We start from the raw sequence: 13,762 nt of genomic DNA on the forward strand, positions 1-13,762 counted from the left end.
GTGTATTACCGAGTTAAATCTACTGTAGATCTGTGTAAGTTGTTAAATTAGTACATTACTTACATCTACTGCATATCTGTGTATTGTTGAAGTAGTGCATAATTTACATCTCACCTGTAGATGTGTGTATTGTAGAAGTAGTGCATAGCTTACATCTACTGTAGATCTGTGTATTGATGAAGTAGTATATTGCTTACATCTACTGTAGATATGTGTGTTGTTGAAGTAGTACATTGCTTACATCTACTGTAGATCTTTGTATTGTTTAAGTAGTGCAATGCTTACTCTCTAAATGTAAAAGAGTGAAAATTTCACTCGGAACTTGGAGTGATTTCATTCTCACTCTATTCGAGCGGTTAGTCGTTCTTTTAGAGTGAAAAAAAGCTTCTACTCGGTCAATGTAGATTCACTCCTTACAGAGTGATCCAAAATTACCGCTCAATTTCAGAGTGAAATTACAATCACTCTTTCTGGAGTGAATCCACAGTTCGTACAGCCAATCAGAAAGCGGATTTTCACGCTTTGAGAGCCACGAAAAAATTGTGATTATTCATTCGGTGAATAGTCGTTGCAGCAATGGCGGTGGAGTTGTCAGTAGCAGTTTGGCGAAGAAATAGCCAATATTTTAGTTGGTAAGTATACTTTGAACTATTTTATTTATATGTTGAATCATTGCAGATTGTAATCGACAACTAAAAATCTGATGTTACTGTCTCAAAGGTGATAATTGTACCCATGAAGCTTCTTCATTTGTTGAACACATTGATTCACATTGTCGGTCCGGCATTACGGTAGCACACTCATGCACTGCTATGCATACCTGGTACATGTATTACTTCATAAACCTGTAAATGATTGAGTGTACTTGTGTAATAATTGTAATGTTTGTTATACTCGTCAGCCTTTTTATTGTTAGTATGTACCCGATCACATCTCCGAGTCCGATCGCTAGTCATGCTATACATACCAGTAGCCACAAGATCACATGCAGCAAGGCCAGGCCATACCTAGCTAGGCTTAGGCTATAGGGTCAGGCCAAAGCATAGGCTTGTTATCTCTGAACAGTCTCTAATTTATCATGTTTATATACTGCAGCACATTATATCTGCATGTGTGATGCCAAAAGTCAGAGGACTAGAGGCCTCTAGCTAGGCTTAGGCTATAGGGTCAGGCCAAAGCATAGGCCTGTTATCTCTGACCAGTCTCTAATTTATCATGTTTATATACTGCAGCACGTCTATCTGCATGTGTGATGCTAGGCCCATAGTCCTATGTCACTAAGCTTTTAATCATGCCAAAATTACCATTTTAATCTTAATTAACATGTAATAACACTTATTGTGTTGTAATTCCTTTGCTCACAAAAATACATGAATGAATGAACATTTTGTGCCTATTTCTGTGATTATTTTTGTCAGTCTCATTCACTTCTTTATTTCAGAGCTATTAACTCAAAAAGAGTGGTTTTCCACTCCTCTTTGGAGCTGTATGAGTGACCACTCCTTTTGGAGTAAAGAGTGATTTTATTCACTCTCACTAAAGAGTGAATTTCACTCTAAAAGGAGTGGTCACTCATACAGCTCCAAGGAGGAGTGGAAAAACCACTCTTTTTGAGCTGTTTTTCACTCTTTCACATTTAGAGAGTACATCTACTGTAGATGTGTATTGTTGAAGTAGTGCAATGCTTACATCTACTGTATGTGTAATGATGAAGTTGTACATTGCTTACATCTACTGTATATCTGTGTATTGTTGTAGTAGTGCATTGCTTACATCTACTGTAGATCTGTGTATTGTTGACGTAGTGCATTGCTTACATCTACTGTAGATCTTTGTGTTGATGCAGATCTACAGTAGATGTAAGATGTAAGCAATATTTATTACCCACCCCGAATGGTGTCACATGATAATGGCCCTTTTTGCCATGAACCCTCACCTGAAGAAATTATGCTGTGAAAACTCGAACTAATCCTCTACTGTAGATCTTTACAATGATGACATTGCTTACATCTACTGAAGATCTTTGTGTTGATGAAGTACTGTAGTACATTGCAAAGGTCATTTTAAGGAAAATTAAAAAAAAAATCTACAATTTCATCTAACTGGAGCCAAAAAGTATTAATATTTTTTCCGAAATTGTGTTAAATTTGACCAAAAACTCTAGGTCTCTGGTCATTATAACAATGTGTTCAATTTTCTTGGAATATTAGTGTAAATATGGGTCCACTATATGATTCTCGATGGCACATCCCTAAGTAAACGAAACATGAGTATACCAGAGGGATATAGTTCAAGTTTTAACAGCATAATTTCGCCAGGTGAGGGTTGATGTCAAAAAGAGCCATTATCATGTGACACTTTTCGGGTGGGTAAAAATAATTTATTTTTGCATTCTAAAACATAGAGGCGGCTATCATGTGTCAGATAAGAGGAAATACAACCCATGGAGTGGTCTAAAAAGAAGAAAAATCAAAATTCACAGTTTTAGTCTAGATATGGTTCAAATGTATCCCAAGTAGTCCTCAAAAACAACGTTTTAACGCAGGATAAACCTATTTGGCTTACTACTCCCAGTGACATCCCTGGGGAGGGACACTTCTATAAACAGGTGATGGGTATGTGTCTACCAGTCCTCAAAAGTTGAGGGCTTTCCGTTAAAATAAAATTTTCAAAAAAAGGGGGTCATTCTGTACCATGAGAACAATGGAGCCATTGGGTAGAAGACAGTAAAATGGGATGGGGTGGGTCAAGATTGCAAAAAGGGGGTCACTGGATAGATTAGAAGCAGGTGAAATATGGGGTCTTGGGCAGCAGGCTGCAAAAATTAAGGTAGGGTCATTGGGCAGCTGATTTGAAAAAAGTGAGGGGTCATTGGGTATAGAACTAAAAATAGGGTTATTGGTATACAATAAAAGAAGGGGGTCTTTGGGTAGAAGCTGGTCTAGAAAGAGGTCTATTGACACATCACCTGTATTATGAAGTATCCTCCTCCCCCAGTTAAAATAATGACATATTACCAACACGTCTTAACAAAGACATATCGTCACCCTGCAATGATAATACTAGTAAATAATATTTTGTAATTTTGAGAACAAATTACAAAATATGGTTCAAACATTCTAATTACATGTATTTCTGATTATTCCCTTTAATTTGTCTCATTATCATTTGTTCTAGTGTAGTCTGTGTTACAGACCGTGTACCTATATTATCCATAGGGAGAGAAACTACTGGGAACCACACACTCTCGGAAACCATAGTGGGCACACCGTACTACGCCGCCACCAGCGGCTAGAATTCGCCAACCGCAGCTCATCGCGGCCGCCGCTCACCCCCTTGATCGCGAGTCCGACACTATCTCGAGTCAATCTTTGACAAAGACTAGTTCTAGTGCAAAGATTAATTGTTTACATGCATGCGTGAACCCTATTTTGTACTCTGTTCTCAAAATTACAAAAATTGACTTCAGCAATTATCATAGCAGGCTGATGATATCCAAAATTGTCACATTGTAATACCGCATATCTTGCTCAAGTTGTTGAGGTGTCCCATAGGCCACTGTGTTGTAATTACGGGCTGTTAACCAGTCCAAAACTACACATTGGACAAATGAAAATATATTCGGTTGAGAGCCCCCGAATAAGAATATATTGATGTTCTTTGCGTTACGTAATAGTATGACTATTCCTGTGTGGGAGAGTGCGTGAGTAACCTCACTTCAGGTTCGGTTTCTATCACGGCAACACGTTCTATTCTGTTGCGTAGTTGTTTTTCCCGCTGATTTACACTACAAAGGTTTTCCATAGTTGACTGTTTTTATGGCGATATCATCTGTATATTTCATTAAATGTGCAGCATTTCTGTATTTTGCAAGTACGCAAGGTGTACATCCACAGAGCTAGCGCTATATTTATAGTGTTTTTCCTGAACATTGCGATGAGTTTCTTGCTTCATCATTGTAGGCCTACTCAGAAGCGGCTGGAAGAAGACGCTCCGATTCCACGTGATTAAGTTAAGTAGTTCGATATCCCAGTATATTAAATTGGGATCATAGTTTTGTAATTATTTTAATAGCAGTAATTACTGGTGTATCTGTATTATTTAAACCGTTATTATGAGCTATTATGGCTTGACAGTAGTTGGAGATCAGTTGTTATGGAGCAACTACTTGCATTCATATGGTTAATTTAGGTTTATTTTCGATCATATTTCAAGGAGTAGGTATATATCATTAGTTACAAAAATCTCAAGAAATAGGTTAACAAAAGCTAACAAACACGATGCATGATGATCTGTACGTTAATCGACATAACAGGCGATTTGTAGTAACAAGAAAGTCAAGATAAGGCGAGAAGGGATAAGAAGTCGGTAATATTCCGTAATAATATAGGTTTGCCCGGCGCTGTTCGGGAAAAATTGCATGTACTATTCGCATTCACCACTGAGATGCCAGGTAGGTCTCACATCAGCATCAATAATGCATTTAAGAGTTCTGATTTTCATTCATGATTGTTGGTTTTATCTTCCATACAGTATACAAGGCGACAGATAGCTGTTTGTACACAATGAAGAATGAGATGGTGGAATTAACAGCGTGATCTTTATCACCAGTATTGATTACTGAAGCTAACGAAGCAAAGCGGAACAATGTTCGGGGACTGAGCAAGTTAAGTGAATGATTATAATTTACATAATCACTGATGTGTTTTTGCATCAATCATTTCAGTCACTCTTGTAGAGATCAATAATTTATTAAATACGTTTTAATCTGGATTGATCAAATTCTAAGTGGAATCCAATATTAAGAGGTGAGTTAACCAAAGAAATGATTGTTTTAGGACTTGGAAAAATATCACAGTAGTAGATTTTAGAAGTGTAGGCGGTAGTTTTTTATACCCGATCTGTTAGATATTGTTTTTATTATTTTGTGCTAGAATGCGATGAGTTTCAGAATCTAATTAGTGTTTTGATGAGTCAAACATTTTTTCAATAAGGATCGCATACCTTAGACCATGTTCCTAGTTTTTATAATAAAATTCCAAGTTTTGTTTGTTTGTTTGTTTGTTTGTTTGTTTTAACGGTCGAACTGTGTGGAGACACGCTTGGGTCCTTTAAGTTGGATTCTAGATTTAGGCGGTATAGATGTATTCTCTTTTGATCATGATGGTCATCATATTCAAATAAAGTAAAAATTGTTAGCATCACCAATAAGCTTAATTCCCTACGGTGATAGTCCATCCGATAAAAATTGGTTGTTCAGGGACTTTGATTTGGACCTAGTGGTATTCGGTACCAAATGGACTTAAATATGTCCCGGTGATTATACCAGAGTTACAGGAATCCTGGTAATTCAGGAAATGCAATATTTCATTGGAAATTATGTTTCAGCCTCGTAGAAGGGTCAATGCTAAATTTGTAAAACAAAGAAATAGGCAGCGGTGTATTCCTCGGATTAGTTAACAGCCCGGTGTTAACAGGTAAGCCACATTAGCTGGCATACAATCTACATAATGTATTGACACGAATTTAATGATAAATATTGCTGTCTTGTTTCTGGTGAGTAGATCTGTAAAGTTGTTGTTTTTTACTATGCTGTCAGAAAGCAAGTTTTTCAAAACAGTTTGGAAGGGTGTTTGGTCATTGTATAAAGGCGGAAGTGTAAATGCTCTCGAGCAGCAGGTTTACCCAAACAGTTTGGACGAGTATTTTGTCATGGCATAATGGCAATAGTAATGCTGTCAGACAGCAAGTTTTCCTTCCAGCCAGTTTGGTAGGGTGTTTGGTAATGGCCTAATGGCAAAAGTAATGTTCTTAGGCAGCAGGTTTATCCACACAGTTTGGATGAGTGTTTTGCGGGTGTTTTGTCATGGTCTAATGGCAATAGTAATGATGTCGGATGGCAGATTTTCCCAAACAGTTTGGAAGGGTGTTTGGTCATTGTATAAAGGCGGAAGTGTAAATGCTCTCGAGCAGCAGGTTTACCCAAACAGTTTGGACGAGTATTTTGTCATGGCATAATGGCAATAGTAATGCTGTCAGACAGCAAGTTTTCCTTCCAGCCAGTTTGGTAGGGTGTTTGGTAATGGCCTAATGGCAAAAGTAATGTTCTTAGGCAGCAGGTTTATCCACACAGTTTGGATGAGTGTTTTGCGGGTGTTTTGTCATGGTCTAATGGCAATAGTAATGATGTCGGACGGCAGATTTTCCCAAACAGTTTGGATCAGTGTTTTGTCATGGTTTTCGGCAAAATTATTGCTGTCAGACATGTCAGACAGCCGATGTTGTTATCCAATCACTATTAGATACCGAGATAAGCTCAATCAGTTGATGAGTTTTTAGTAATCATATTATATCTATGCTCTCAGACAGCAGGTCGTTATCAGAAAACAGAAATAACAGGTAGGCCTATGTGAAGTATAAGCGGTTTATACTGATTGTATGACTTCTGATCCTCGTTTTTGGGTTGGTTTTCAGCATAATTGTCAAAGAAGACACACAGTGCAATTTTACTGTAACCAAAATTCTTATAAAATAAATTAACAGTTGGGCTCTATGACCGGTGGTCACTTGATATGAGTTTATATAGTGGTGCAGACTATTAAGCCATTATATTAGTAGCATAGTGTCATTTAGGACTGGTTGTCATTTTGTAAAATAGATTTACACATTTTTGAATGATATTGTGATATAGTCCTATGCAACAATATTGTGACTGGTTGTCCTTGGATAGTGCAATTAAGTCCGTTATTTTGGCGCTTTTCTTTTTCTTTGGTAAGATATTTAATAATGGTTTAAACTGACAGAAAAGATAGATTTTAATATGGCATTATTTTAGTGGCTAAATGCTATAATACTAGACAGGTATGAATGGTTGTTATTTAGTATCATAAGATGCTAGTGGCTTATACTTTCATTTAAAGCAGATTGCGGTCATTTGGTAAGATATTAGTGGCCCAGTGCAGATATCCTGGCCATGACTTCTCAGTTACTATGGTAAGATATTGATCATAATAATGGTAGGCCCTAACGGTAAACAGGATTGGCTCTTTGGCTGGTCGTTATTCGATATAGCAAGATATTGTAGTGGCAGAAAAGACTAATGGTTGTGGCTTAGGCCTAGTGCCATGTAAGGCAGATGGAGTCTCGATCATTTGGTATTCTTGTCTGAGATTATTATAGTGTCGTAGTCCAGATAATATTAAGGTTATGACTTCAATTCTATTATGCTAAGATATTGATATCAATAATGGTGTGTTCACAATCAAGACGAGCTCTATATGGCTAATCGTCATTCAGATGGCAAGGTAAGTTAGAGACATAGATCCTGTCATGTAGGCCTACTCATGTTAGTGGCATCTAGTCCGAGATAAGGCAGGAGGCCAGTAGTCATACAGTATGACGGGTTATTATGACAATGTGCTTTATAAGGCAGGTATTGTGACCCACTTGTCATATAAATTCATTCAAGATGATATAATGGATCAATGCTATATAAGTCGTGTAATATGATTGGTTGTCATACAGTAGTCTATGTCAATGTTTTAGTGCCTAAGGGAGTTACGTTTTGCGCATAATAGCGTCAGAGAAAGGACTTTTTTAAAGGATTAAGGAGCAAAGATTGATATTCATTTCAAAATTTCAAGCAGGTTGGTATATGGTTCGTCAAAAATGTTAAGATCGGGTCATTATCCAGGATTGTCATTAATTGATATCCTAGAAGTTGTCATACTTTGCAATTAGAGCTACAACTGTTCGTTAATAGTGTACATTGCTAATATGTCATTTTATTATTTCTTGTTAAGAATCTTCTATATTTAATAGAAGTTCCCTTATGCAAACTTTTGGTTTGTCAGTTCTGAGCTCTTAGCATGGCATATGGTCCACATAAGGCAGAAGACTGGTCTTCATTCAGTATACGATGGTATTATGGCAAAGTGTCATATAGACAAGTAATAAGGCGCAGTGTTATATAGTTTGTCAAGATAATATTGGTCATAGTGTCATATCAGGTAGTATGATTGATCGAGCTGAATTTCTTATTTCTGACAATAATTTCAGTCATGACAATTCCGATCTGAAGATTTTGAAATTTGATTTTATTATCTTCATCACTCGGAGGGATTAGGAGTTCTCATCCCAATAATTCATGAGTTGGGTTGTGTTTTTCTGCATGGTAAGTCGCAAAATTTGCATTTACGACATTAAGTTTCTCACAGATTTGTGCATTTTTTTGCAGATATGTATGTGCGGAAGACTTGCAGATGTTACTGTGAAGCATGGCGATTCGAGGATTGCAATATGGACATTTCTTAATTTAATAATAGGCCCATTCCATTTTCACAAATTTGATTTGGGTTAATCTAAGTATTAATCAAAGAGACTAACCAGATTGGCATTTTTGGCTCATATGTAAAGTTCAGTAAAGAGTGACGACTCTGATGTGGTTCCAACTGTTGGAATGCACGGTGGATTTGACTTCCACGATTATGGTTTTTTTGCCAGCAGCCCTGACTTTGGACTTCATAGCATGGCACAGTGTGTGCTTCTCGTTTGGCAGCAATAAACCGACACCAAAATGCTATATTTGTTGTGTGTATGTTGTGTGATGTATGGATAGTCATAGTAAGGGTTTAGCAAAGAAATGAAAATATATTCGGTTGAGAGCCCCGAATAAGAATATATTGATGTTCTTTGCGTTACGTAATAGTATGACTATTCCTGTGTGGGAGAGTGCGTGAGTAACCTCACTTCAGGTTCGGTTTCTATCACGGCAACACGTTCTATTCTGTTGCGTAGTTGAATTTAAGTAGTGTGTGTCAAGTTGCTTCTTCTCAGAAGCATGATTGTTTAGAATCATTAGTAAATATTTTTATTAAAGCCAGTTTTAGTCTCGGGTGGGATTTTGGTCGATTAAGACTGTTTATAGCGGGAAGGAAGGAATCAACACCACGTTGGCATGGGATAGCCTAGGCAGGAGCCAAGTACTATGCCCTCAGATTTTCTTGTTCAACAAAAATAAAAATAAGAAATAAAACATTGTGTTCAAGTTTTTTTTTTTTTTGAGGTTGCGCAGCCCCTAGTTATCACGCGTTGATTCCTGTGGTAGGCTGCCCTATTGTATTAGCGTAGGCATGATATCCTAGTTCTGTATAGCATGGCACAGTGTGTGCTTCTCGTTTGGCAGCAATAAACCGACACCAAAATGCTATATTTGTTGTGTGTATGTTGTGTGATGTATGGATAGTCATAGTAAGGGTTTAGCAAAGAATGTCTTTTTCAAACAACCGAATCGGAAAGTAATTCAAAAAAATTTTGAGCAATTGGGGAAATCTAGATCCGTGTCCCCCACTTTCGAACCTGAGTACGCTGAGGGGAAGAGGCTGTGGATATCAAAGTCCCTCTTTAAGTGTCATCTTCCACTAGGGGAGGGGATTTCAAAATGGAATAGCCCAATTGTGACCGTACACGACAAATGAGCCGTAAATTCCTCCCCCGGTCAATGTTGTTTTATTTCTTGTTTAGAAAATATATATCATAAGCTTTAAAATGGTATATTATTTGACTTCAAACGATATCCAGAAGCGGGGTTATGGTTTGTTGAACTTTGCTCTATCAACAAAATTGTAGCTTTTTTCGTTTCCATATGCGTATCTTTTTCCACATTGCTGGTTATAAAATATCAAACAGTCATTACAAATCATCCCCAAGTCAACAAGGTTCAGGAATATCCTCTCAAGCAGTATGCAGACTCCGAGTATTAGACGTATAATATTTGATGTAACATATCTACGTTATTTAATCTAGTCCCATTCTATTTTCAGTAATGTTTAAGTTAGAGTCCAAAGTTTTCCGTTTTACGGAAAAAAAAATCACAAAATCGGAGGAAAAACACGGAAAATGACATTTTTTATATGATGTGACAAAAATCATTAAAAGATAAGAGAAATAAATGTTAAAAACAATCATGAGTTGTGTGTGTCAATTTTTATGATAAAAATACTGTTTAATAATACCAAAATAAAGGTATATTATCAATGCGTGAACCCTATATCCCTCTAAACATCGTAACAGTCGGCCTATTATCGTACAATTATTCTAATCAGAGCATATTAATCTCGATTGAACATTGATTATTTACGACATTAATATCATTGTTCATACATTTTAAGCTTTGTTCATGAATCACGGATTTACCAATTTTACAACACAGATTACAACACGGAAAATGGATTTTAGAAATCGGTAAACTTCGGACTCTAGTTTAAGTTCTAACGAACGTTTGATGACGTAAAATCAATAATAAGTTATAACATATAATATCTGGTAGAAATATATTATTGATTTTACGTCATCAAACATTTGTTAGAACTTAAACATTACTGGAAATAGAATGGCAATAGATTAAATAACGTATATATGTTACATCAAATATTTTATGTCTAATAAAAAGTCTGCATGCTACTTCATTGTTAATACCTGACAAAGTATAATGCTTTCTTAAACCACCACTTGAACAGGATTTAGCCAAAGCAAACAAAGACCAGAGCTATTAACAATTCTATAAACATCTAAGGTAGAAGCTTATTATCCTCTTCAACAATAGGGTTATTGATTGGTTTAAAATGGGATACATGTTGCGCCAACTTGAAGTATCAATGAATACGACCTTCATGAACATTTTACACTGTAACTCAGAATAGAATTTAGGACATTTACTGCTCATCCGTGCTGTACGGTCACAATTATGACAGTTAATCTTTTAAAGGGGGATCCAGTTGACCAGGCAAACTTTCAAGGACAACCCAATGTTCACCTCTATACCGCCAAACTTTGTACAGCTCCCAACTTAATGTGTTTTCCAGATATTTATAGCGGCCTTTAAGGTGTTCATCTCCTGTATGGTTCTCCTTAGATACAAGGATGGATAATACATGGACAACTCCCCTTACACCCCCCCCCCCTATACACACCCCTTGAAATATCACACAATGCAGAGAAGATTCATCACAGTTTCCAACTTTTAATACCAAAAACACAACTTTTCAACTGGAATTTAACATAAAATTGGTAAAAATTTCCAACAGGATTGACCATAAGGCGCCACTGTAATTGAAATGGCAGTGTAATCTTCCACCACGGGGGTGTGGATTGTAAGTGGAATAGCCAAATTGCAATTTGCATAATAAAGGTCATTTACTGTCATTAAATTGATAATATTACCAAGTGTATCATAATTCTAGCTCTTACACTCTTAGAAAAAGTTCTATTTAGAACCTTTTTTGTCCTGTATACGGAACCCTCTCCCAATTTTCCCGACAAATGGTTCTAATACGAAGCCAAAAAGTTCTGTCAACTTTTTTTGTTCTGCAAAGAACCATTTTTTATGGGTTTGAGAACCCTTTAATATGGTTCCTTGACAACAAACCATTTTAGTCCATAAAATAGTTCTCTGTAGAACCAACAAAGCTGATGCAACTTTTTTGGTCTCTTTTAAAACCATTTTCGGGAAAATGTTTCTTTCTAGAACCATTTTGGGAGAGGGTTCTGTATACAGAACAAAGAATGTAACGTCATAGGGCAGCTATTCATTTCATAATCAAAAATAATACTTCAATTTTTCAACTTAATTAGACAATAATAACTCCGCACCATCTATTTTGAGGTCATTGTGTGAAATTGGGAGGGCTGAGGTATTTATCCAAAAATACAGAGGCCCAAGACAAAAGTAATTTCAAACAATGACCTGAATATAGATGGTGCAAAGTTATTATTGTTATTTCATGCCATAAAACGCTGTTAAATATAACCAGTTTTAATTATTGTTGTAACCTTAGTGCATGCGCGCTAGGGGCGTAGCCAGCTTTCTTGGTCGGGGAGGGTGGGGCAAAATAAAATTTTGGGGGCACAAACGAAAAAAATTGCAGTTGCATCATACAATACATGGAGACAGTATGTCTTCAAGCTTCTCGAAAGGGCCTTATTGGGATGATGTGCGCGCGCAGCGCGAAAAAAAAAGTTTTGTATTTTACACTATTTTGGCCCTGAATTTTGCTAGAAAAGTGGCTCCTTGCCCTTTTTCTTTTCCTTTGCCCTCCTAAGTTTCTCTTTTTTTTTTTTTTTTTTGTCAGGGGGGGCACTCTGCCCCCCTGCTGGCTACACTACTGACGTGCGCGCAGAAGTCATTGTTGCGCGTCAGGAGTCATTGTGAGTTATTAATGGCCTCGCAATTAGTGCACGGTCAGGCAATCATTTTCTTTTGATTGGATCACAGGCTTCGCATATGTAAATGAGGTTATGAATAATATTTAATACTTCCATTTCATATTTCAATGTCACAGGTTGTCTCAATATTTGCAACCTGAATTTAAAATCCTTTTTTCCCAGGCTTATAACTGCGTCACAGCTGTTGAGAGTGAAATTGTACAAAATAATGCATGTGTACTGAGATATTGATGTGTCTAATGCATGAGCCCAGCAGGGGGTTCATTATATGCATCAACATCTCAGTACAAGTGCATTATTTTGTACAATATCTTGAAAAACAAGTAATACGTTGTTTTTAACCTATTCCATGAACATGAAAAATAAAACTCATGATTTTTGTTTTTCTTGTAACAAAATTTCACTAAAAATATTGAATTCGAAAAAAAATAAATGTATCAACTTGCAAGTAAAATTAATTTAATTCTATGCGACACGATCCAAATCACAATCTCAATTTCAAATTTGCCGCCTTTGGCTTCCACGGACCAGATCGTGTCACATATAGCAAACAAGCGATGCTCTTTACTGCTCTGTGTACTAGCCATAGGCTTCAACGTTATAAGTTTTAAGATATTTTCTCAAAATAATTAAGAGCTACCTCAAGAACCACTGAACCAATACTAGACTTGTTTGTACTCAAGCCTAGTACACGTATGACACTTTTTAGGTTAAAAAGGCCAAGTATGAGGTTAATTTGGTCAGAAACCTGGGGTAGGGGGGAATGATTGTATGGAACATCCCCCTCCCCCCGACCCCGTTATCTACACCTATGACAAACTCCAGAGTACAGTAATGAACCTTTTGGTCAACAGGTGGCCTTAACAATTCTGGCCTTCTACTTGATGAACCTGCCCATCCAGTGGCGTAGCGTCATAGGGGCACCGGGGGAGGGGGCCATGTGCCCCCCCCCATTGGTTGCAAAATTTAGAAAATCCCATAGGAAAATTGCCAAAAAGGGCTTGTGCCCCCCCCCCCATCAGACCCAATACCCCCCAATCATGGTTGGTGCCCCCCCCCAATCAGATGACCCACGCTACGCCACTGTGCCCATCATTAGCTGGTGAATAACTGTTTCTTGAAACATAAACAGCTCCGCATTTACTTTACATTTTTCAGTTCAACCTCGAATATTAATGTGCTATTTCCTGGAATCGGTCCTTCTCTTTGGCTGCCATACCTAAAATAATAATAATAACAAGAAGAATAAATAAATAATATTAATAATAATAACAATAATATCATTAATAAATCTATGTTACTATACTTTTTGGTAAATCCCATTAAACCTTTGCATTTGGACCTCTACATATATCACCCCAAATTTCAAATGGGTGGCTCCATTTGAAATCTACACTCCCTATGTGGAAGATTAAGGTCATGTTTTCCACAGGGGGTGTATGGATTTCAACTGGAATAGCCCATTAGAGAACATCGGTATTGCCCATTTCACAGCTGCGAAGTATGTAGTAACTATGTACACATTTGGCACGACAATACC

The 13,762-nt window shown here is 37.1% G+C and overlaps 1 protein-coding gene across 2 annotated transcripts in view; it reads right to left on the reverse strand.

The window, feature by feature from the left end:
* Positions 1 to 13,260: 13,260 nt before the first annotated feature.
* LOC140159169 (uncharacterized) overlaps positions 13,261 to 13,762 on the reverse strand; it is a 48,841-nt gene continuing 48,339 nt past the window's right edge. For both annotated transcript variants that reach the window (XM_072182540.1, XM_072182541.1), the window contains one exon: positions 13,261 to 13,441. In XM_072182540.1, coding sequence (XP_072038641.1) covers positions 13,363 to 13,441 — 79 coding nt within the window. In that variant the 3' untranslated portion in view covers positions 13,261 to 13,362. The remainder of the gene's footprint in view (positions 13,442 to 13,762) is intronic.

The sequence above is a fragment of the Amphiura filiformis genome, chromosome 8 (genome assembly GCF_039555335.1).
Source record: "Amphiura filiformis chromosome 8, Afil_fr2py, whole genome shotgun sequence".
Taxonomy (NCBI): domain Eukaryota; kingdom Metazoa; phylum Echinodermata; class Ophiuroidea; order Amphilepidida; family Amphiuridae; genus Amphiura; species Amphiura filiformis.